The 25,617-nt window shown below is 41.9% G+C and overlaps 1 protein-coding gene across 1 annotated transcript in view; it reads right to left on the reverse strand.

The window, feature by feature from the left end:
• RSU1 (Ras suppressor protein 1) overlaps positions 1-25,617 on the reverse strand; it is a 200,971-nt gene that overhangs the window by 117,311 nt on the left and 58,043 nt on the right. Inside the window, exons 6-7 of the mRNA XM_081553626.1 lie at positions 25,249-25,331; positions 24,858-24,972 (exon numbers count right to left, since the gene is read on the reverse strand). Coding sequence (XP_081409752.1) covers positions 24,858-24,972; positions 25,249-25,331 — 198 coding nt within the window. The remainder of the gene's footprint in view (positions 1-24,857; positions 24,973-25,248; positions 25,332-25,617) is intronic.

Below are 25,617 nucleotides of genomic sequence, written 5' to 3' on the forward strand. Positions count from 1 at the left end.
GGAAAGAAACGAGAATATATACTGAATAACTCCATTTTTACAAAGTTCAAACCCAGCAAAACTAAGCGATAACACTAGCAGTGAATACATCAGTTACCTTCCAGGCAGAAAGGAAAGCTTAAGGGTTGATTGGAAGGAGGTCTGAGGGGGAACTCGGAGCCTCTGGTGGTTTTCTATTCCCTGACCTGTGAGTTTCTGCAGGGTGATAATTCACTGAGCCAGAGGCCTATGTTGTATGAACTTTTATCTTTGTGTGTTAAGCTTGGATAAATACACTGGGGAGGGAGAGAGAAAATAAATAAGTAATCCGATAGGCAGCCTAGTAGAAAAAGAAATCACCAAATAAGTGGAAAGACCAGGCTGGCCTCTGATGTTTCTCTAGCAACATTCAGTGTCAACAGACAAGTTCTACAAACTTCTAGAAAAGAAAAGGTTATTCACGATTTTTATACTCAAACTATCTATTAAACAAGAAAAGGTAGACATTCTCAAGTAGGAAAGAACTCAGAATCTGAAAAAAGCCTCTTAGAAAAAGAACTACTTGACAATGAAATACAGGAAAAATTAAGCAAAAATCAAAAAGCCACCAACCTATTTTGAAAAATACAGTTTTAAATACACCAGGAGTTTCCTGGTGGCCAAGTGGTTAGGATTCTGGGTTTTCATTGATGTGGCCTGTGTTCAATCCCTGATTGGGGAACCAAGATCTCACAAGTCCTATAGCACAGTCAACAAAAAAATAAAAATATAGTTATATATATTCATACCCCACGTCTGAGGTCAGGGGCGGCGGCCGAGGAGCTACCCCATGTCTGAGGAGCAGCAGCTGCGCGGGGCCAAGAGGAACTACTCCATGTTCAAGGTCAGGAGGGGCGACCGTGAGGACATACCCCTTGTCCAAGGTAAGGAGCAGTGGCTGTGTTTTGCTGGAGCAGCTATGAAGAGATACCCCACGTCCAAGGTAAGAGAAACCCAAGTAAGAACGGTAGGTGTTGTGAGAGGGCATCAGAGGGCAAACACACTGAAACCATAATCACAGAAAACTAGCCAATCTGATCACACGGACCACAGCCTTGTCTAACTCCATGAAACTAAGCCATGCAGTGTGGGGCCACCCAAGACGGACGGGCCACGGCGGAGAGGTCTGATAGAATGTGGTCCACTGGAGAAGGGAATGGCAAACCACTTCAGTATTCTTGCCTTGACAACCCCATGAACAGTATGAAAAGGCAAAAAAGATAGGACACTGAAAGATGAACTCCCCAGGTTGGTAGGTGCCTGATATGCTACTGGAGATCAGTGGAGAAATAACTCCAGGAAGAATGACGAGATGGAGCCAAAGCAAAAACAACACCCAGTTGTGGATGTGACTGGTGATGGAAGTAAAATCCGATGCTGTAAAGAGGAATATTGCATAGGAACCTGGAATGTTAGGTCCATGAATCAAGGCAAACTGGAAGTGGTCAAATAGGAGATGGCAAGAGTGAACATTGACATTCTAGGAATCAGTGAACTAAAATGGACTGGAATGGATGAATTTAACTCAGATGACCATTGTTTCTACTACTGTGGGCAAGAATCCCTTAGAAGAAATGGAGTAGCCATCATGGTCAACAAAAGAGTCCGAAATGCAGTACTTCGGTGCAATCTCAAAAACGACAGAATGATCTCTGTTCATTTCCAAGGCAAACCATTCAATATCACAGTAATCCAAGGCTATGCCCCAACCAGTAACACTGAAGAAGCTGAAGTTGAATGGTTCTATGAAGACCTCCAAGACCTTTTAGAACTAACACTCAAAAAAGATGTCCTTTTCATTATAGGGGACTGGAATGCAAAAGTAGGAAGTCAAGAAACACCTGGAGTAACTGGCAAATTTGGCCTTGGAGTACAGAATGAAGCAGGGCAAAGGCTAATAGAGTTTTGCCAAGAGAACACACTGGCCAAAGTGAATTAGGTGGGGCCAAAAAATGCAGCCCCTTCCTTTTGTCCACCACACTCCCTATCACATCAAGAAAAAAAAAAAAGTGCAAAATTTAATGTACCTAACGCATAGACCTTGTTCTCTATGATCTGTACCCACTGGGTGAAATGAGCCACAAGGTTCAGTGAAGATCAGCTGTCTTATCGGCAAAACAAACAAAACAGGATGCCCTGAGAGGAAAGAACTACACATGATGTGACTGTTTTATAAACAGGATGACATACTCTGATGATTAAACTTGTTTTCCTATTATCAAAACCAACACTCTGAACTACAGATAATTTTCTCTAACAATGTGCCTGGAGTTAATGAGGGTAGAGTTTCAAGCAACTAATTAATGCACATCCCTTCCAGCACAAGCTGCCAGTTGGTGATTTCTGCCAAGATGCCCACCAGTGAAGGAGCAGGTTGCCACCCTCTCACCTGCAGGGACAGAGGCCAAAGCCTTCAGAGTCGACTCACCTGGGTGGGCAGAGTCAAGATGTTCCACCTGGCTGCATCTTTTGTAACAATTACATGGAGTGGATAACCGGAGTGGAGACAAATGATACAAACCTTCCCAGAGCACCCAATTCAATTTCCATATTAAACAAAAACAAACTCTCTCTCTTCTGAGATAAATAAGTGTTTCTGGCAAATTCACGATCACAACGAAGACCAATTAAAATTCAAACAGAATCCAGTTAAGAATCTGGGAGTTCATTTTCCTAAGATACAGCAGAAGGCTGTTCAATGGTGGATCACAGCTACAAACATCTAAGTATTACTGATCAGGCAGGGTCATTGTGGAGCTGAGATTTCAAAGTTTTCCTCTTTCAAAATACATAAAGTTAATGAGAACTTACTGTATAGCTCAGGCATCTCTCTACTCAGGGCTCTGTGGTGACCAAAATGGGAGGGAAATCCAAAAAAGAGGGGATATATGTATACACATAGCTGACTCACTTTGCTGTACAGCAGAAACTAACACAAATGTAAAGCAACTGTATGCCAATAAAATTAATTTTAAAAAACAACAGCAAATTACACAGAGTGCCTAACTCAGGCAAATGTCTTAAGCATCAGTTTCAGGAGACTCTTAAGAACTTTCTGCCTTTTTCATTCCAGATCCATACTGTGCGCAAGGCCCTAAAATTTCCAGTGATGAAACGAGTAAACATTAACAGTAAAGTGATAAAAATAAGAAAGAAGTTAAAACAGTATTCAAGACACCACTAGCCAAACGGCGTCGTGCTAATGACTTCTACTTTTAGATGACAAGTTGTGCTATTTAAACAACCAAATTTCACTGCAGACATCCTTCAGAAACAGGTACCAAGGCAACCACACTGATGCCAGGCTGTGGGGAGCCGTGGGGAACTGGAGGAGGAAAAACACACTTGATATACTGATAAGGATCCAGAACACCACCACAAACTTAAAAAATTATCTGAAGAGGAGCTGAAAACTGGACTTAATTCAACATCCATCTGGCATCTCGGAAAAAGAAATAACTCAGGACTCCGTGTCTTTACAAAAATTGGTGTTTCATAACTGCAAGTAAGGAAGATCCGAGTCCTCTGAATGGGATTATTTTAAAGAGATTTTGTGGCTGACATTTTAGTGATATTTCTGGACACGCCATCTTGGGTTGATTACTCAGGTATGGAATATTAAACTAGTTTTGCCCGTAACTTACTCCGGTTACAGCAGCTAAAAGCATGCCATCACTGCTGTCAAAGTACGTCACCAAAGACTCCTATTTCAAAATAGTTTTGTGTCAAAAACTATTAATCATAATATCAATATATAGAATGAGGGAGGAGAGCAATACGAACTTCACGTCTCCCCGAAATGAATAATGAAAATGAAATCATACACACACCTACACCCTTCATCAAATGCAGACCCAAGGCCCGGTTGAATTAGGATCCTGAAGTCAAGAGGGACCACGCAGACCAGCCGGCTGGCACGACTCTGGGGGATGAGAGGTGAAAGAAATGATTTTCATGAATGTTACTGCATTATGAAGCTCATGTGTCCGGTCCTGTGCGTGACAGGATGAGTAATGGCTCCCAAATATATTCCGTGTCTCAATCCCCGGAACTTGTGAATGTCAGCTTTATCTGCTAAAGAGGACTTTACAGATGTGATAAAGTTAGGGATCCTGGGGTGGGGGGAGTGTCTGGGTGGGCTGATGTCATCACACTGTGAAGGATGGAGGAGCAGCAGCGGGGCAGAAGGCAGAGATGAGGGAAGCAGAGATGGATGGATGCATTTTGGGAGATGGAGGACCACAGACAAGCACCGGAAACTGAAAAAAGGCAAGAAAACTGGATTCTCCCGTAAAACCTCCTGCAGGAACCAACTCTGCCTTCACCTTGATTTTAACTCAGTGGAAACGACTTCAGACATCTGACTTCCAGACAGTATAAGAATAAATTGTTGTGTGAAGGCACCGAGTTTGTGGCAATCTGCTACAGCACCGACAGGAAATGAACACACCATGCGAAGATATTCTGGTGCTGAATGAAATACACTGGCCCTTTGAGCTGGTGACAGTATCACCTTCTTCCACTTAGTAAACTTTTCAAGGCCTCAACGTACTGTTCATAAAATGTCGAAAGTGAAGTGAAAGTTTTAGTTGCTCAGTCGTGTCTGACTGTTTGCGACCCCATAGACTGTAGCCTGCCAGACTCCTCTGGCCATGGAATTCTCCAGGCAAGAATACTGCAGTATTCCTTTCTTCAGGGGACCTTCCCCACCCAACCCAGGTCTCCTGCATTGCAGGCAGATTCTTTACCATCTGAGCCACCAGGGAAGCCCTCCAAGTGTCTAAAGAAGTTGCTACCTCCTGTTACAAACTACAATGTAACATGTTTTGACCCTGGCACAGAAAGCCTGCAAATTAAGTATATTGTTTCAGAAGCTATAAAACATTATTAGTGATAGTACAAAAACAAATATTTATACTTTTGTATCAGACCCGTAAAATGGGTATTCTTCTGTGAAACCTATATTGGGTTGGCGAAAAAGTTCCTTGGGCTTTTTCATAACATCTTATAAATGAACTTTTTGCCCAATCCAGTATTAATCTCCATGATGTTCCCCTTCTCCTGCTGTCTTCTGTGTGTGGTTTCAAAGAGGAATAAAAATGAATGGATAAGGCCAAACTCCTGGTACTCAGACTGGGGGTGGGGGTGGGGTGGGGTGATGAAAGCCAGAAAACCAGAGGAAAATTAACTGTTATCTGCTCTAGATATCACTGTCACAAAGGAATGAAAAGATAAGGAGACCATTAAAGTGATTAAAACAGACTATGACTTCTCCCAGAAGTCAGAGGTTAGGCATGGAGTTTCTTCTAATTTTTTAAATGGCATTTATTTCACTGTTCATGTCTAAGGCTGCCTGCAAAAATGGCTCTAATAATCCCCCTCCCTGTAACCATGCCCTTTGATCCTTTGCAGACTGTCTCTGGGCTTAGTCATGGGGCTAGCTTTGGCCAATGGGACATTAGCAAGTGTGAACCAAGAAGAAACTTGCGAAGTGCTTGTGTATCCAGGCACTGCAGAGCCTTGACTGCCAGCCTGCCAGCCCCAGGCAGGTGAGAGAGACCAGCCTAGATCACCAGCCATCAACCAAGCCCCAGGCGATCCCAGAGACCTAAGAGAACAGAGTTAAAAGTGTCAGTTAACACAGTTCTGACCAACAGAAAACTGAACAAATCAGGACTTCCTTGGAGGTCTAGTGGTTAAGGCTCCATACTTCCACTGCAGGGGCGCAAGTTCTATTGCTGGTTGGGGAACTAGATCCTGCATGCCTTGGGGCATGGCCAAAAAAGACTTTTTTTGAGCAAATAAAATGGATCTGTTTCAATCCACCAGGTTTTAGGGTAGTTTATCATTATGTTATTCAGTAAAAAACTAACATGTTACAGTTTATAAAGCTACCACAAATGCACTGTAGAAATTTTGGAAAATTAAAGACAAAATAAAGACAGAAAAATAAAAATTACCTAGAATTCCAAAGGCATTAGTCAATAACTTTTGATTAACTCATTTCTGTGTAGCTATGTAAAAATCCTCTGTAATTAGACTTACACTGTAAATTCAACTGCCTACTATGCTGTAAGCATTTCTCATAATCTACCATAGTTTATTTACGGGTTCTTACATCAACAGATTTTTAGAGTGGCTTTAAATACCTTATTTAGGATTAAATATCTTATTTAGGAGATATAAGCACTCACAAAAGGTGAGTATATGATATTCATATCATTATCTCACTGACACATTTTCAACCTTACTTTTATAAAAACTGATCGATTTAAGACGATCAAAGGAAAAGTTACAAAAATCTGATTAACAGAGAAAATTCCAACATTATTCAAAGTGGTACTGGCTGCTGTTCAAGTAGTCATCCTGGGGTTATCATTTGACTGTGCAAAATATGTTAGTCCACAGAAAAAGAAGGGTGTGATAAACTGAGGCTCAAAGTTCTGTTATGAAGGATTCAAACACAAGATTTTTATTAAAGAAGTCAGTGAAGAGCTAAAACTTAAAAATTATACTAAGCGAGCAAAAGTTCTGGAATATCAATTAAAAGAATGAATGAAAAGAACAAGCTTGTATATATGTATACATATGGTTGATTCACTTTGCTGTACAGCAGGAACTAACAACACTGTAAAGCAATTACAGTCCAATTTAAAAAAGAACAGGCTTCATCTTTTGGTCACTGCCCTAGGAACATAGTAAGCTGAGAAATAACACACTCCAAAGATACTGTAAAAAGTTGGACAAGTAACTTTTCTGCATTCTTCTACAGCAAATTATAGTTAGCAAAGTCTTTTGGATAGCAATTGCTTTCACTTGGGTCAACTGAAATGACCAAACAATGAACCCTGAACACCAACCATTGATCTTGCTAATTGCATCTGCCACTATATTCGCTTCTTTTGTTTCCAGGCAGCCCTTTCTTCCAACACTATTCCAATTGTTAAATGGTCAGACACACAAAGTGACAGATTTAGTGTTTCACCAGCAATTTATGTGACTGACTGCAATGCTGCTATTGTAGTGAATCATGATTTGTCTCACATTGTGGCACATAACCCTTTAAGTGCAATGGGTAAAAAGCCAAGACCTCTTTAAAGTTTATGTAGAACCATCTCCCAGTATATCCTATGAACTAGATTTGAAGGCGAACCAATGAGTGATGGATTTCTTTTCTGTCCTTAGCTATCACTTCATGCACAAGCCACTCATGCATCTTGGGTTCAATCACTGTTCTTTATTTGCACGTGATTCAGAAGGAAATCTGGGAGATATACATAAAGAACATCTGTACCCATCAGCTAACAGAACCTAGATTACAGAGTTAGAAGAAGGAGTATTTGGGTGAGAATCCAACACCGAAGGGTCCATAGACATATCTGGGAGCATCTTAAAATTCCATGAATTACAGGTAAAAGTTCATATATGAAAAAATACATTTTGGATAGAATTATTCTACAGGTTTCACTGGTTTCATAAAGGAGTCAGGGATTCTTGAAAAGATTAAATACAAAGGCTTACGGGAACAGGACTTTCTGTTGCAAAGTAAAAGAAGTGAAGGCAGAAATAAGCATGTAAACAATGAGACAATATCACAAGACATCATGTTTTACACTAAGGCTTATAAACAAAGAGATGAGAGAAACTGGTGGTGAAAGGGTTGAATTGTGTCCAATCCCCCGACTTCATGTTGCAGTCCTAACTCCCAGTACCTCAGAATGTGACTATAAGGAGACCGGGTCTTTACAGAGGCTATTTAATTAAAATAAGGAATGGGCTCTAATGGGTTTCCCCAGTGACTCAGAGGTAAAGAATCTGCCTGCAATGCAGGAGACACAAGAGACGGGTGTTCGATCCCTAGGTCAGGAAGACCTCCTGGAGAAGCAAAAGATAACCCACTCCAGTATTCTTGCCTGGAGAATCCCATGGACAGAGGAGCCCGTGGGGTCACAAAGTATTGGACACAATTGGGCGATTGAGCATATATGGGCTCTAATCCAATATGACCTGTGTACTTCTGGCAGTAGGAAAGGAAATTTTGGACACACAGAGAGATACCCAATGTGTATGCATACACAAAGGGACAACCAGAAAGACAAGGGGAGAAGGACTTCCCTGGTGGTCCAGTGGCTGAGTCTTCATGCTCCCAGTGCAGGGGGCCCAGGTTCGATCCCCAGTCAGGGAACTAGGTCCCACATGCCACAACTAAGAGTTCACATGCTGCAACTAAGACTCAGTGCAGCCAAATAAATACAATAAATAAATGAATAAATATATATATGGGAAGAAGGCAGCAATCAACATGCCAAGGAGAAAGATCAGGAACAGACCTTTCCCTATGGTCCTCAGAAGAAATCACTTCTACTGATACAAGGATCTGGGACTTCTAGTCTTCACAACTGTGAGAAAATAAATTTCTGCTGTTTAAGCCATCCACTTTGTTATGGCAGGCAAAGCAAACTTATATAGTTGGTCTCAGCTACAACAGTGGATTAGGAAGATAACTCAAAAGGCAATGAAGACCAAGAGATTATTCTAGGGGTTAGTGAAGTGAAAGTTGCTCAGTTGTGTCTGACTCTTTGTGACCCCATGGACTTCCATATAGTCCATGGAATTCTCCAGGCCAGAATACTGGAGTGGGTAGCCTTTCCCTTCTCCAGGGGATCTTCCCAACCCAGGTATCAAACCCGGTCTCCCGCACTGCAGATGGATTCTTTACCAACTGAGCCACAAGGGATTAAAAACTTGGTAAATACCAGGAACGAAGGAGAAAATGGACTAAATGAATATCTGTAGTAATGTGGAAGATTGCTATGCTATGCTATGCTAAGTCGCTTCAGTCATGTCCGACTCTGTGCGATCCCATAGACGGCAGCTCACCAGGCTCCGCCGTCCCTAGGATTCTGCAGGCAAGAATACTGGAGTGGGTTGCCATTTCTTTCTCCAGTGCATGAAAGGGAAAAGTGAAAGTGAAGTCGCTCAGTCGTGTCTGACTCTTAGCGACCCCATGGACTGTAGCCAACCAGGCTCCTCCGTCCATGGGATTTTCCAGGCAAGAGTACTGGAGTGGGGTGCCATTGCCTTCTCCGTGTGGAAGAGTATATGCATGATATTCTCTGATACATTTATAGACACTGCAGGGTACACAAGTCTTTCCCAAGTAAAAAAGTGAAAAACAAACACTGGCAAAGGTCATACAAAAAAAACTCAGAAAACCTAATATTTATTAGGGAAAGACCGAATACTTGCTCCCTAGGATCAGGAATAAGACTAGGATGTTTGCTCTTACCACTTTTGTACCAGAGACTGTAGCCAAAGTAATTACACAATAAAATTAAATGCATTTAAATTGGAAAGAAGGAAGTAAAACTGTCTCAAGTTGTAAATGACATGATCATGTATGGAAAAAATACTAAGGAATTGCCTAAAAAGAACAATGAGAATAAATGAGTTCAGCAACACTACAGGATAAAAGATCAAAACAAAAATCTACTGTATTTTTATATACTAGCAATAAACAAATCAAAAATAAGTTCACTAAACAATTTCATTTATAATAGTATCAAAAAGGACAAAATGCTTAGGAATAAATATAATAAAGGAAGTGTGGATATTAGCTGTAATTTCCATTTTGTCACTTTCAAGTCTTTATGTACTTGTTTTTCCAAAGATTCCCTTTAAGAGGGCAAGGATTATGCCTATTTCATTTACTGCTGTTCTCCAAACCCAAAAGATTACTGCCTATGGGACCAGAGATCAGAATCTGATAACAGAAGGTAGGTAGAGGCTGTCTAAATAGAAGAGTCATTCTTCTTAAAACAGCAAACATGAAAGATAAATGGGAGAGTACTGTGGTCTGTAAATACGCTAAGAATGAGCACGGGCTTGTTTACCAACATGAAAATGCAGGCTATTGCCCAAAACTTTACAGAAGCATCAACAGCACCATCAGATGCTTTCCTGCAGCAGGTAGTCAACTTACAAAAGTATGAGCTGAAACATGAACAATTCTAAAGAGGTCTAAATAAATATAGATAAGAAAGGCTAACCCTCACACTGATCAGAATGGCCATCATCAAAAAATCTACAAACAGTAAGTGCTAGAGAAGGTGTAGAGAAAAGGGAACTTTACACTGTTGGTGGGAATTTAAATTGGTGCAGCCACCATGGAGAATAGAATGGAAGTTCCTAAAAAACTAAAAAGAGAATTAGCATATGATCCTGCAATCCCATTCCTGGACATATATCCAGAGAAAGCCATAGTTTGAAATAATACATGCACCCCAATATTCACTGCAGCACTATTTACAATAGCCAGGACATGCAAGCAATGTAATGTCCATTGACAGAGCAATGAATAAAGATGTGGTACATATATACATTGGACTATAAGCCATAAAAAATATATATATATAATGCCATTTGCAGCAAATTGGATGGACCTAGAAATTGTCACACTGTGTGAGGTAAAGTCAGACAAAGACAAATGGTATGGTATCACCTATATGTGGAACCTAAAAACATGGTAAAAATGAACCTACTTACAAAGCAGAAATAGAGCCACAGATGTAGAAAACAAACTTATGGTTATAGGAGTGAGGGAAGCGGGATGGGGGGTAAATTGGGAGATTGGGATTAACTTATACACACTACTATATATAAAATTAGTAAGGACCTACTGTATAGCACAGGGAACTCTACTCAATACTCAGTAATGACTTATATGGGAAAAGAGTCTTTAAAAAATGGATATATGTATAGGTATAGCTGATTCACTTTGTTGTACAGCAGAAACTAACACAACATTGTAAATCAATCATATTCCAATAAAAATTTTTAAAGAAAAGAAAGGCTAACTCATGATGAGTCGTGATATGGTACAGTTTTAGGTTTATCACTACACTGCTGGTGCTGACAACATGCAAAACATCATCCTCCACTTCACCTCATCCCTAACTCCCCCACCGCTACACTGAGAAACTCACATTCCCACATGTAATACCACTCAGGTCTAGTTCAGCAGAACATGACTTTTTTTTTTTTATGCGGGCTAATGTACAGGAGATGCTTTTAGGGAGATGCTACATAAATGTGAGATATTATATATGTATTCAGGTGATAGGAACTGTATTTACAGATAAGCTTCTGGAATAAAAAAAAAATTAAATCTGGAAGCTCAGCACTGCCAGCATTTCTCCCAGGGCAGGAATACATTTAGTGTCCTATTAAATCAAAGGCTGGTCCACTGGCTTGCTTCACCAGCTGGTGTTAACACAGATTGATGCCCATGCTCAATCATACCCAACCTGACACTGGGCTTCCTGAAATTTATAATATGGAATGGAAACGTTTTATGTGTTGCAACTCCCCACCCCTTTAAAGCAGTAACTCACCAGGCAGAAATATAATTCACTTAGCATTTTTAAAATCCACACTTAAAGCATTTTCCAGGGCTAAAGATGCACTGGAACAGAACATATAAAACAGAACTTGTTAAAAAATATCATGTAGGAAGACCTCGTGGGAGTCATTTTTGATGATCAACTAAAACCATGGGAATCAAAGAATAGGCTATCTTACTTTTTGTGAAGTATGACAAAAGGAACATTAACACAGAAATAAAATGTAAGTGCATGTAATGTAATTTAAGGCAAAACTTCAAAGTTGCATTTTCTTTATTTTCCAAAGAGTAAAATTCTTGGAAACTTATTTGGAACCACAGGTTTGGAACCACTGCTGTCATCTAATGATAACTGATACCTTTCCACAGGCTCAGTATTGATACACTTACAGATGTACTATTGGGAAGAATATTTACTGTTGAAGTCAAAAGATCGGAACTGAAAATCTGATGCTGTCAATAAGCTATGTCCACAATACAAGCTTTGGACAAGTCACAACCTCCCTATACATCTTAGTTTCGCCAACTTTAAAGTGACCAAAAAGCTCTTCTTGTCTACAATACAGAAGTGAGATTAAAGTCCATGAAACCATTTTGTAAGTATGGTATTGCTTAAAAAAAAATATTTCTGTAAACCTATCTGGCATAAAAATAACTTCAAAAATGTTCACAGTCGACTGACAAAGTCAATTTTGTACAAGTGACACAGTTACTAGTTCTGTAGGAAAGTACTTGCCACTTACTGCTTTATTAAGCAAACATATCATGACCTGTGGCAACCACTTCATAGGCTAACAGCTTGTCTTCTGAGGTATGTATCATTATTATTATCTAATCCATAGTGACTTTTTTCCATAAAAATGCTATTTCTTTTTCCTAAGATTTTTTTGATGTAAACAATTTTAAAGTATTTAAATGGATTTATTAGAATATTGCTTCTGTTAAATGTTTTGGTTTTTGGCCACAAGGCATGTGGGATCTTAGTTCCCTGACCAGGGATCGAACCTGTGCCCTCTGCATTGGGAGGTGAAGTCTTAACCACTGGACTGCCAGGAAGTCCCAAAATACTATTTCTTTATATAGGCTATATTTCTCTTTGTCCTAGAATGGGCACAAAACAAAAGCAGCCAATGGTCCTACCCCTGGTGGACATGGAATAGTTATTCCAGATCATGGCAGTTCTATGTCTGGCTCCTAGTGTATCTGGCCATGTGACCATCAGCAAGTGACTACAGCTTCATGTCTCCACCTGCAAAATGGGGAGAAAGCCTCCAATCTCTCACAGCTTCTGTGAGATTTACGTGACAAACTATATACAAAATGCCTAATGGAAAAGTTTACATGCTCAGTAAATTTTAGCCTTCTTTTTACATCTGTTTCTGCTTCTGTGGATCAACACAGAAACACTACAATATTAAAAACAAAATAATTAACTATGCAACCCTAGGGATGCTAAACAAAGAGATGCTTCTGCATCTCTGAGCTTCCTCCCCTTCCCTGGCTCCTCTCAGCAGACATGCAGCATCCCCTTGGTTCCTGCTGAACACAAGCCCTGCGCCAGGCTCCTTGATATCACCCAGGGCTTTAGGGCGACTTCCCCGAAGGTTCCCGAAGGAGTGTCTCAGAGCCACAATCAGTCACTTCTTCTAAAGGACACAGAAACAAGAGTCTAGAGCTTTACTGACCAGGATGATGAGGCTGAGTTACACCAAAGGCAGATGCTTATGGAGCCAGCCAGGCAACTGCCCCCTGCATGCATTCACTGACTCCTGTGTGTGATCAGCATTTGTCACAAGAAAAGACTGAGTCCAGGGACTTCCCTGGTGGTCCAGTGGCTAAGACTTCATGCTCCCAGCGCAGGGGACCCTGGTTCCATCTCTGGTCAGGGATCTAAATCTCACAGACCTGCATGCCACAACTAAGACCCAGTGCACCCAAATAAATAAAAACAACTTTTTTTTGGTGTTAAAAAAAAAAGTTAAGGGGCACAATACAAGATAGGAATATTAAAAAAAAAAAGAGTCTGAGTCCAGAAGTAAATCCAGGCTTCGCATATTCCAGTATCTACAGGGGCCAGTGAAATCAATGAAGGAAGAAAAGCAAAAGAAACAATAACACAAGTGAGGGGACTAGTGCTTCCAAAAAAAGTCTCAAATTTTGGACATTTTTCCACCGAGTTTGAAATGAGACTGTTTTATCATGTAATTTAAAACTTGTGCACACTCTCCAGACCACACCACCTGCAGCATTATGAACTAAATTTTATAAATCCTAAGTGATATTGTGTTATATTTTTGTAACTTGTGAATTTGAAAAGGAAAAATATACAAATCATTGTATAACCCTGTTATGTAATTTCCTCATTTCTGTTTAGTGAGGGATAGTCAGAGGCTCAGGTGAGGGTCCTAGTGAACTAGAAAGTGTATCCAGTTGGGGAAAAACCCAGGTGCTATGAGTTATGGCCACTGAGTAATATGCAGGTAAGTGATGTGTTGAAGGTCATCTGTCTTGGGAGACTGGGCGGTGGGTGATCCAGGCCAGTGGATACCCCTACCGCACTCTCAACTATGCTGTCCCATGTCTTGATTTTGTTCATAAGTCTTAAAATGGACACGTCAACAAAACCAAGACTAGAAGTAGAAAAGAGGGTCAGTTCGAAGGACTGCTTCTCAGCCTATTCTCAGCCTACCCATTCCTACCTTTCACAATTAACACGATCTAGGCAGAGAAAAGCAGCTCTGATAACAATATAAAGTTGCTTTGGGTCAGGGCAGATAATTCTCCAGAACAGAGAATCTAGACTAAAAGAAAAAATGTTTAATGTATTATGTCCTTGGTATCTGCTTATTCTGGAGATGGCTAATAACTGGCATCACATCTTTTCTCAAGAAAAGAGTTAAAAGATTTCACATGATAGCTAAACTATTAATAGCTTGCCTAGCTTGAAAACAGTCCGACTTTATGCTCTAGGATCTTTAATGCTTTTAATTTATAACAAAATAATAGACTTAGAAAGCGTACTTCAAACATGAATTACTAACATGTAGACAAGTGACAAAAGGATTACAGTGTATGCACACATCAGTAATGTTAAAAAGTGAAGATAGTTAGAACAGTGGTTATCAAGAGTTCTGGGAGAAGAAAAAAATCGTCAATGAAATGCAGAGTGTCACAAAAGGCAACCTAAGACAGTAAGAAATTAAATAAGTGAAAAAACAAGGTATCTCTTGCAGGGAGGTAGTTTAAGATCTTACCATGGGATGAAGAAATGAGCTAGATCAAGTGCTATTAAGAATTCAATGGACAAGTTCATAGTCTTACACAGGATGTCACAAAGTCAGGAAGTGAATGAATGAATGAATGAGTGAGTGAATGAAGCAACCAAGCAATGAACTAACCACAAAGAAGAACCAGGTGACTTGCTCCCAGTCTCAATTACACAATTCACAAAAAGTGCCGAGCTTGAAAATCACTTGTGAAATCAAACATGTATCAGGAAAACAATGATGGGACTGAAAAGATGGCAATGAAACCCTTCCTGCCACACCTTCTGTCCACTGTGCATGTTTGCCACATGGGGCCCTCACCTTATCCTCCCCACTTCTCTTCCCCTGAAAGTCCCTTTGGACATTCCCTTGCATTTCCTCACCTTCCTCACCCAAGGCTACGTCTCAGCCTTTCTTTCATCCAGCCAATCACGGCGTGTTAGACTCCTGCTCACCAGGCGCTAGGTCTCTAAACGGTGAACGTTTAATAGTATAAAAATCCACTGTGTGTGTATTATTATTTTAATCTTCACAACAGTACTACTACCCTCATTCTGCAGGAAGCATAGAAAATAACCTGCCCATTATCACAGAGCAAGGAACTGGGAGACTGAGATAGGAACAGAAGTGTAGTGACAAAGAGATAAGCCTCTATATATAGTATATATATATAGGTATATAACCTACTATATACATTAAAACATATTTTAACCTTACAATAACGTGAAGCGGTAAGACATTTTTAATCAGGAACTTAACTGACCAGCAAGAGAATACCATACCTCCTTCTCTTCTATGTTAGGAGAGAAGGTTTTTTCTTTAGCATCTCAACACTATTAAGAAAAGGATTAAGAGGCATAACTTAATTCCTTAAGGTGTAACTTAAGGAAGGATTTGAGATGTATATACTCCACTCTATTAAAAAAAAAAATTGGCTGTGCTGGGTCTTGGTTACAACACACAATATCTTTCATCTTTAGTTGTAGCATGCGAACTCCTTGTTGCAGTGTGTGAGATCTAGTTCCCTGACCAGGGATTGAACCCAGGCCTCCTGCACTGGAATCAGAGTTTTAGTCACTGGACCACCAGGGAAGTCTTCCACTCTTTTCTTAATCCTGTTCATCCTGGAGAATACAATTGGAGGAAAGTTCACAATTCATGATACCACTTCCTCTCTGAAGGGGATTAATATTTGTTTCCACTCTTCACAAATATGCTAGAAAGAATCAAAAGCATCTCATATTTCTGCAATAAAAACTGTGATTGGTGGCATGTAGAGCAGTATACGAAGCCAGCGAGGCCTAGTTATACGTAGCAATGCAAGCATCCTTCCCATAGGCTGTGTAAATGGGTGTAGATAACGTTCTGACATCTAAAAACACTGCTTTGTTGCATGCCTGGCTGACCAATGCAACTTCCTTCTCCAGAAGCAATTATTGGGGTGACAAATGCAGAAGGGTTCCCATGACCATCCAGAAGCCAAGATAACAGAAACGATTCCACCAAGTGCAAATAACTGAACCCTGGGAAACTTAGGCAGGAGGCCATGTAAAAATATACAGTTCACATCTCTAGCTCTTATGGCTCATAAATCTCATGTGTGAGGCACACGCAAAATCAGAACAGAATCTACTGCTCACAGGGCCACCAGCTCTGAAACCACTGTTAGGCTGTGGACTCAGGGGCTTCATCTGTTCTGAGGATTGGTCTGGATGTCTGTCTCCCCCTCATTCCCCACTAACACAGGTCTTATCTCCACTGCATTAATTAATTCTTCTGCTAATTAAAAGGGGGTGAAACCTTAGTTAGTCACGTTGCTGCTTTTTTGAAGGAGAGATAGGCTGGTAGCTGAATTGTTGTTCAGTCGCTGAGTTTCGTCTGACACTTTGCCACCCCGTGGACTGCAGCACACCAGCCTCCTCTGTCCTCCACATCTCTTGCAGTTTGCTCAAATTCATGTCCATTGAATCAGTGATGCTATCTAACCATCTCATCCTCTGCTGCCCCGCTCTCCTTTTGCCTTCAATTTCTCCTAGCATCAGGGTCTTTTCCAATGAGTTAGCTCTTTGCAACAGGTGGCCAAAGTATTGGAGCTTCAGCATCCATCCTTCCAATGAATATTCAGGGTTGATTTCCTTTAGGACTGATTGGTTTGATCTCTTTGCAGTCCAAGGGACTCTCAACAGTCTTCTCCAGCTGGGTAGCTTGGTATACTGTTCCAAAAGATACTCCTGGATTCGGGCAGGCTCAAGAGAAGATGTCAACCATGCGTATTTCATCCCTTTGCTGTCATGTCAGGAAAAACAGTTTCCCTACAAAGACAAAGCATTCTCACTGCAGTAACAGTGGGGGCTGATCATGAGGCCACAGAGAGGAGGCCACAGTCCCTGACTTGGGCACAGAGACATGCCCAAGAGCCAGCCCAACCCTTAAAGGTCCCTGATCCTTCTGGCTTCAGGGTTTAGGAACTATGGCGCTTCATGGCTCTATCTTCTACCTCTGTGGTCACATCCAAGGGACCTCATCCAATCTGTGGCCTTACGTTTATGTTGATGATACTCACAATTGTATGTGCAGCCCAGATCTGTCTTCTAAACTCCAGATTCTAGTATCAGCTGCCTTCTCGACTTGACATCCAAAAAGCATTTCATACTTAACATATTCCAAAGTCAGCTCGTAACCAGCTCCTTTCCTTACTCACCTGCCCCTCCCACCATCTTCCCCATCCTTTCCATTCCCTAACACCTCAGTCACTCTTCACTCTCTCCCCCTCATCTAATCACCACCAATTCCTGTTAATTCTACCTCTGAAATAGACCCAGACTCTAACCATTATGACCACCTGGAAAAGCACAGAATGCCTGCATTCCTTCTGGAGGCTTCAGGGAAAATCCTCATCCTTGCTTTCACATCCTCTAGCAGCGCCCACATTCCTCGGCTTGTGGTCCCTTCCGTGCCTGACTCCAGCCTCTTGATTCCGTCATCACATCTTCTACTGCTGTCCCTGTCTCCCCTGCCTCCCTCTTTGTAGGAACCTCCCAATTACACTGGGCTCAGTGTGCTAATCCAGGATAGTCTCCCATCTCAAGCTGTGACACTGCATCAGCAAAGTCCCTTCATCATGCAAAGTAGTCTATTCCCAGATTTCAGTGATATGGTGGGGGCATCATGGGGGGGGCATTATTCAGCATCTCATTCAGAGTAAAAGCCAGAGTCCTTGCAATGTCCTCAGGGCATAAATCCCCAGGTGATCCAGTCCCTACTTCCCACCTAAGCCCATCTCTTCCAGCCCTCACCTCCCCTCATTTGGCTCCAGCTACACTAGTTTTCCAGCCGTTCCAGCATACACAAGCCCATCTCAGGCCTTCTGTACCTGCCTTTCCCTCGGCCAGGAAAGTTCCCTCCCTCCCTGAGGTCTCTGGCCAAATGACACCAGCTTCTGATGAGGCTTTCTTTGTTCAGTTCAGTTGCTCAGTTGTGTCTGACTCTTTGCAACCCCATGGACCACAGAAAGCCAGGCCTCCCTGTCTATCACCAACTCCCGGAGTTTACTCAAACTCATGTCCATTGAGTTGGTGATGCTATCCCAACAATCTCATCCTCTGTCATCCCCTTCTCCTGCCTTCAATCTTTCCCAGCATCAGGGTCTTTTCCAATGAGTCAGCTCTTCGCATCAGGTGGCCAAAGTATTGGAGTTTCAGCTTCAACATCAGTCCTTCAATGAATATTCAGGACTGATCTCCTTTAGGATGGACTGGTTGGATCTCCTTGCAGTCCAAGGGACTCTCAACAGTCTTCTCCAACACCACAGTTCAAAAGCATCAATTCCAAGGAGCTCAGTTTTCTTTAGAGTCCAACTCTCACATCCATACATGACTACTGGAAAAACCATAGCCTCGACTAGACGGACCTTTGTTGGCAAAGTAATGTCTCTGCTTTCTAATATGCTGTCTAGGTTGGTCATAACTTTTCTTCCAAGGAGCAAGCGTCTTTTAATTTCATGGCTGCAGTCACCATCTGCAGTGATTTTGGAGCCCCCCAAAATAAAGTCTGACACTGTTTCCACTGTTTCTCCATCTATTTGCCATGAAGTGATGGGACCAGATGCCATGATCTTAGTTTCTTTGTTAACTCTGTAGAACAGAGTAACACCACCCCTTCATTTAAACACTCTCTTCCATTTTCATTTTTTCCCCAGGGCATTTAGCATGACCTATTATGCTTTCTATCCATCCATCCACTCATCTATCCTCTCTCCCCAACTAAAATGTCATAAAGGGTGTTTTTGTCTCTTTTTGTTGTATCTTCCAGAAATAAAACACGGAGAAGGGACTCAGTTAACAGTTGTTGGATATGTGAATTCTACACTACTAAGAAAATTAGTTCCTTAGAAACAAAACCTGGTCTAAAGTAGGAACTTGATGTTTGAATGAATGAGGAAATGGAAGACTAAATGATAGACCCAGGGAACAGAGGTGAATTGGGAGACTGGAATGAACATATCTACACTATTGATTGCTGTTGTTGTTTATTCACTATGTTGTGTACAACTCTTTTGCAACCCCATGGACTGTAGCCCGACAGACTCCTCCATTCGTGAGGATTCTCCAGGCAAAAATACTGGAGTGGGTTGCCATTTCCTTCTCCAGGGGATCTTCCTGACCCAGGGATCAAACCCATATCTCCTGCATTGGCAAGAGGATTCTTTACCACTGAGGCATCAGGAAAGCCCACACTATTGATACTACATATGAGACAGAGAAATAATGAGAACCTACCATATAGCCAGGGAACTCTACTCAGTGCTCTGTGGTGACCTAAATGGGAAGGAAATCCAAAAAAGAGGGGACATATATATACATATAGCTGACTGACTTTGTTGTATAGTAGAAATTAACACAACATTGTAAAGCAATTATACTCCATTAAAAAAATTTTTAAAAGACAAGCCTGCCTTACAACTAATTTTACACAAATAAAAATAAACTGATTAACATAAAAGCAAGTGATTTACTATTTGGGAACCAGACATAACAGTTAAAGTAACTTATTCAGGGGTGCACAGCAAAAGGAAATTAATACATTTAAACATTTACGTATTAAAATTTCAGTCTAGTCCTTGACTTTATGTGGCAGTGTCCCTGCATGTTCTTAGGCCCAACAAGTCAGAATTCATCCGCGTTCCCTTGCTTCCTCCAAATGCTCTTACCGAGGCTTAAGAAGCCTCTTAACTGGAGGCTTCAGGTTAATCAACTCCTAATTTATTTTTAAAAGAAAGTCCACGGAAGTCTTGAAAGCCTTTACCTTGTTTATTCAGATGTATAAAAAGAAAATACACAGGGGAAGAGAGATCATTATCTGCCCTTTAAAATACATGCTGAAGCAGTCCTGCGGCTAGGGGATGCTGAAGGGATGGACCAAGAGAAGCTTTGAGTCCACAGTTCCCAGCGCTGCTCAGCCACCAGCCAGGGCAGCTGCAGACAACCGCCTTGGGTACCAGGTACACAAATGGAAGACATCTCTACTGTGGCTGGGTGGCTACTCCGTGCGGGGTGGAGGGATTGGTGGGGGGAGAACCAGAACAACTATATAAACGGCTTGGCATGGAACAGCTGAACTGCATCTCTCTCATTCTGCTAAGTGTGACTCCAGTCCTGCTGCTCACACGCCCGCACAGCCGGCCAGGCCACTCCCCACAGCGAATCTCCCCTCCTTCTGCCGCCATTTGGGGAAGTGAGCAGGTGCTGTGTTTTGCTCACACTTGGAATTAGCTTTCTAGGAATCCTCTCAGTGGCACATAGATGGGCAGGAGTGCGCCCCAGTGGTTAAGAACACGGACCTGCACAACGGGCTGCCAGTGTTGAAACCTTGCCTCCGTGACTCTCTGTGTCCCTATGGATATGGCATCAACCCTTTCTAAGACTCCGTTTCCTCATCTCTAAAAAGACCACTTACTATTCTTAGATAATGCAGGAAAAGCATCTAATGTAGTGCCTTGGCACACAAGTTCAGTTCAGTCGCTCAGTCGTGTCCGACTCTTTGTGACGCCATGAATTGCAGCACGCCAGGCCTCCCTCTCCATCACCAACTCCCTGAGTCCACCCAAACCCATGTCCATCGAGTCGATGATGCCATTCAACCATCTCATCCTCTGTCATCCCCTCCCCTCCTGTCCTCAATCTTTCCCAGCATCAGGGTCTTTTCCAATGAGTCAGCTCTTCGCATAAGGTGGCCAAAGTATTGGAGTTTCAGCTTCAACATCAGTCCTTCCAGTGAATACCCAGGGCTGATCTCCTTTAGGATGGACTGGTTGGATCTCCTTGCAGTCCAAAGGACTCTCAAGGTCTTCTCCAACACCACAGTTCAAAAGTATCAATTCTTCGGCACTCAGCTTTCTTCATAGTCCAGCTCTCACATCCATACACGACAACTGGAAAAACCATAGCCTTGACTCCTTGACTAGACGGACCTTTGTTGGCAAAGTGATGTCTCTGCTTTTTAATATGCTGTCTAGGTTGGTCATAACTTCCTTCCAAGGAGTAAGTGTCTTTTAATTTCATGGCTGCAATCATCATCTGCAGTGATTTTGGAGCCCAGAAAAATAAAGTCTGACACTGTTTCCACTGTTTCCCCATCTACCTGCCATGAAGTGATGGGACCGGATGCCATAATCTTAGTTTTCTGAATGTTGAGCTTTAAGCCAACTTTTTCACTCTCCTCTTTCACTTTCATCAAGAGGCTCTTTAGTTCTTCTTCACTTTCTGCCATAAGGGTGGTGTCATCTGCATATCTGAGGTTATTGATATTTCTCCTGGCAATCTTGATTCCAGCTTGTGTTTCTTCCAGCCCAGCCTTTCTCATGATGTACTCTGCATAGAAGTTAAATAAGCAGGGTGACAATATACAGCCTTGACGTACTCCTTTTCCTATTTGGAACCAGTCTGTTCTTCCACGTCCAGTTCTAACTGTTGCTTCCTGACCTGCAGACAGGTTTCTCAAGAGGCAGGTCAGGTGGTCTGGTATGCCCGTCTCTTTCAGAATTTTCCACAGTTTATTGTGATCTACACAGTAAAAGGCACACAAGACCTTAATACATATTATAGTAACTATTATTATAATAGTAGCTATTATTGTATTCTTGACTTTAAAAAAATCACTGGTGTGAAACGAATCACCAGTCCAGGTTCGATGCATGATACAGGGTGCTCGGGGCTGGTGCACCGGGATGACCCGGAGGGATGGGATGGGGAGGGAGGTGGGAGGGGGTTCTGGAAGGGGAACACATGTACACCCATGGTGGATTCATGTCAATGTATGGCAAAACAAATACAATATTGTAAAGTTAAAAAATAGATAAATAAACTAATTAAAAAAAAATAAAAATAAACAAATCACTGGGATTTCTCAGGTGGTGTAGCGGTTAGGACTCTGGTCTTCCAATGCAGGGAGTACAGGTTTGATCCCTGGCAGAGAACCAAGATTTCACAGGCTGCATGGAATAGCCAAAAATAAAAATAAAATCACTGTTCAAAACTTATCTCCTGTCTTCCTCTTGAGTTTAGACAGGGGTTTACCATTTATTTCCAGCTAAGTGTCTGCCTGCAGTTTGGGAAAACTGCCATTAGGCAGATGCTGCGGCCAAGTTTTTCCAAGTACGGCAAGCAAATATAAACTCACTTAAAGACTTTCTCCTCAACCCTAGCCCTGAATAAAAATATATATTATTTGGTATTGGAGAGCATAACAGAAATGTTAGGCAAATGTGACTATGTGCGGTATTTAAATAGGAAGATCATGTGACATTTTAAAATATACAGACAGGCAGGTATGTGTGGGTTTAACTAGGTATTTTTCTACTGAATTTTTAGCTGACAGAAATCACTGATTAATCCAATACCCTATATTGCCTCAGTGCTTGAAAAATGAAATAAAACTTTTTTTTTTCATTTCTCCTTGTCACATTAATCAAGGACAGACTTTAGAAGCACTAAGTGAATTTTACCAAATTATACAAGAGTTAGTCTCACAGATGGAGATTGGATCAGTACTTTGGGGAGGGAGCAGGTATTTGTATTCTGCAAAAGCTTCCCGTGAATCCCTAACGCCAACATCTATGGTTGGCAAATACCTGTCCAGAATCTTTCTTTTGGCAAGAAGATTTTTTGCCTTAAAAACAGTTAACATCTCTTCATCTTGTAGCATGCTCCTTAAGCAGGATTTGGCAACTCAAAATCCAGCAAAAAGCAGTGCCAAGTTACTCCACAGCCCTTAAAATCAGTACAAATTGGACTTCCCTGATGGTCTAGTGGTTAACAATCCACCCGCCATGCAGGGGACACAGGTTCGATCCCTGGTCTGGGAAGATCACACGTGCTGCGGAGTAACTAAGCCTGTGCGCCACTACTGAGCTCAAGCTCTAGAGCCCGTGCTCCGCAACAAGACAAGCCACCTCTATGAGAAGCGCAAGTACTGCAACTAGAGCAGCCCCCGCTCGCCACAACCAGACCCAGCAGCAATGCATGCAGCGATGGAGACCCAGCACAGCCAAAAATAAAATAAATGAAATCAGTACGAATTCCTCAAGACCTTGTACAGCAACAAAGGAGCTGCAGAAGCTGGGGAAAAAACGGTGTTATTTGTTCAGTGGAACCAAGTGAATGCTTTTCCTTTAGACTAACGCTGCCCCACAGAGCTTTCTGCCCATGGTAATGTTCTGTATCTGCATCTTCCCATAAGGTAGTCACATGAATATCTGAAGTGTGGCTCACGGCTTCTCCTGGACAGCACAGCTCTGGACAGAAGCCAGACTCAGCCCGCTTGCAGTCTTCCCAACATCTTGCTATCTGAGGTCTTCATATCATTACCTCATTCAGTACTTATCTCTCGAGAAGTTACCTTGTTCCCAGCATGTGGGAGGCGCTGGGGACAGAGCAGGGAACACATATATACCCCCTTTCTCATGGAGCTCACATGCTCATTAGTAACAACTGGCCTCATAACTACCACTCATTTGAGATACTTCCTCAAAGAATTGCTGGGTCAAATGTGTTTTTTAAAGTTGTGTTATTCTGCAGACATAGAGAACATAATTGTGGTTGCCGAGAGATGCAGGTAGGAGAGGTATGGAGTGGGAGTTTGGGGTTAGCAGATGCAAACTATTATATATAGGATGGATAAACAACAAGGTCCTACCATATAGCACAGGAGACTATAGTCAATACCCTGTGATAAACCATAGTGGAAAACACTATGAAAAAGAATATATATATGTATATATATGATAACTGAATCACTTTGCTGTACAGGAGAAATTAACACAACATTGTGAATCAACTATATTTCAATAAACTGCAATAAATAAACAAGAAAATAAAATCGTGCTATTTTGGAGCAAAAAAGCAAACAGTCATAGTTTGACAAACAATACAGTTCAACATATTGAGGAAATGAGAGGACATCCAGAATCTCCACAAGACAATGCAGGAGAACTCATGAAACTTTTCTAGAAGAGCAACATAACCTCAATAACAGAGGAACTTGTGTGGACGTTATTTCCGAGGAAGGTCGTAAGGTTATCTAGGGCTATCTGAATGACCAGATAGTCTATTAAGACGCAGGGGCCACAGCAAGAGGACCAAGGAATTCCCAATGAGAATACATGTAACCATTCCCACTGAAGATGGCATCAGGAGAGAACCAAATTCATGTTTGGAAATGGTAGTTTTAGGCAACTGTCATAAATACTGTAACTATTTGATGATAAAAAGTCTTCAAGGGATTAAGATAGAAAACTAAATGATCAAAAAAATGAGTGATAGATTCCTTTCAAAAAAGCCATCATCACCACCAGTAAAGGTGGAGCCCTGGGTAAGACCATTACTCCTCATGCCAGGCTCTTCCCACGGCTCCAGGCAGGCAGCCGGGCTTGGTCATCTTCCATCAGCAGTGTCGAGATGCTTGGAGTTGCAGGTGCTCAATGGAGCCTCAGGGCAGGTCAAACCCAGAGCAGCTCAACTCTGGGTAATAACAAATGCTACTAGAAAGGATGAGAACTGGGTGCCCGGGTGGAGGGTTCTCACCGAGAAGAGGAGAGAGGGGTATTCAGAGTTGCTGCACTGGGACCATTACTAATAATTAAAGCCAGATCTTAGCTCATTCATCAGCCACCTTACCTAGTTCTGGGGGCAGAACGGTCAGGCGGTTCCCTTGAATGTGGAGCTCCTTAAGCTGAGTAAGCTCCCCGATTTCCTTAGGCAGCGAGATCAGGTCGTTATCCCTAAGGCTGAGCTAAATAGAAGAGAAACAAGGAGGTGTCAAAACAATTTTCACATAAAGAGGCGCTCGGCAGAGGCCCTCGTCCTCGCCCTTGCCCTCTCTTCCTCGAAGGCTCAGTCCTTCCAATTTATTTACAAGAGTCTGCAGACAAGCAACGAACGGTCTCGGGGAGCAGTGGCTTTTATTCCTGCAAAACAAACCATACTCCGGCTCAAATTGCCTTGATTCCACTCCTACAAGGGCTGTAGGAGTGAATTGATTTTCTAAGAATTTAGATAAATTACTTACTATCTGCAACTTTGTGAGCTTCCCGATATCTGGCGGCAGGATTTCAAAATCGTTGTCACTTAGATAGAGTGCACGCAGGGTGGCTGCAAATTAAACAGCAATATATAAACAGGGTGGCATGGAACCCCACCATTTGAGGTCTGATCAATACGTGGGAGTCAGCTTTGATTAATAACCCTGGCGTGGTGAAAAGCCTGTGACACACCTAGGGCTCACGATAATAACCAGCAGGTCAAACTTAGATTTACTGGCTTATTGTGTAGCTGGTGTGTTCAGGAAAATATCTATATCCAAGAGGACTGATATAATTAACAACTCATGGGCACTGGCAGCTTCTGGCACAGAGTTTCAATATGCTTTCAGAAAAGA

This window comes from Giraffa tippelskirchi, chromosome 13 (genome assembly GCF_054371585.1).
Source record: "Giraffa tippelskirchi isolate mGirTip1 chromosome 13, T2T-mGirTip1v1.2.pri, whole genome shotgun sequence".
Classification (NCBI taxonomy): Eukaryota; Metazoa; Chordata; class Mammalia; order Artiodactyla; family Giraffidae; genus Giraffa; species Giraffa tippelskirchi.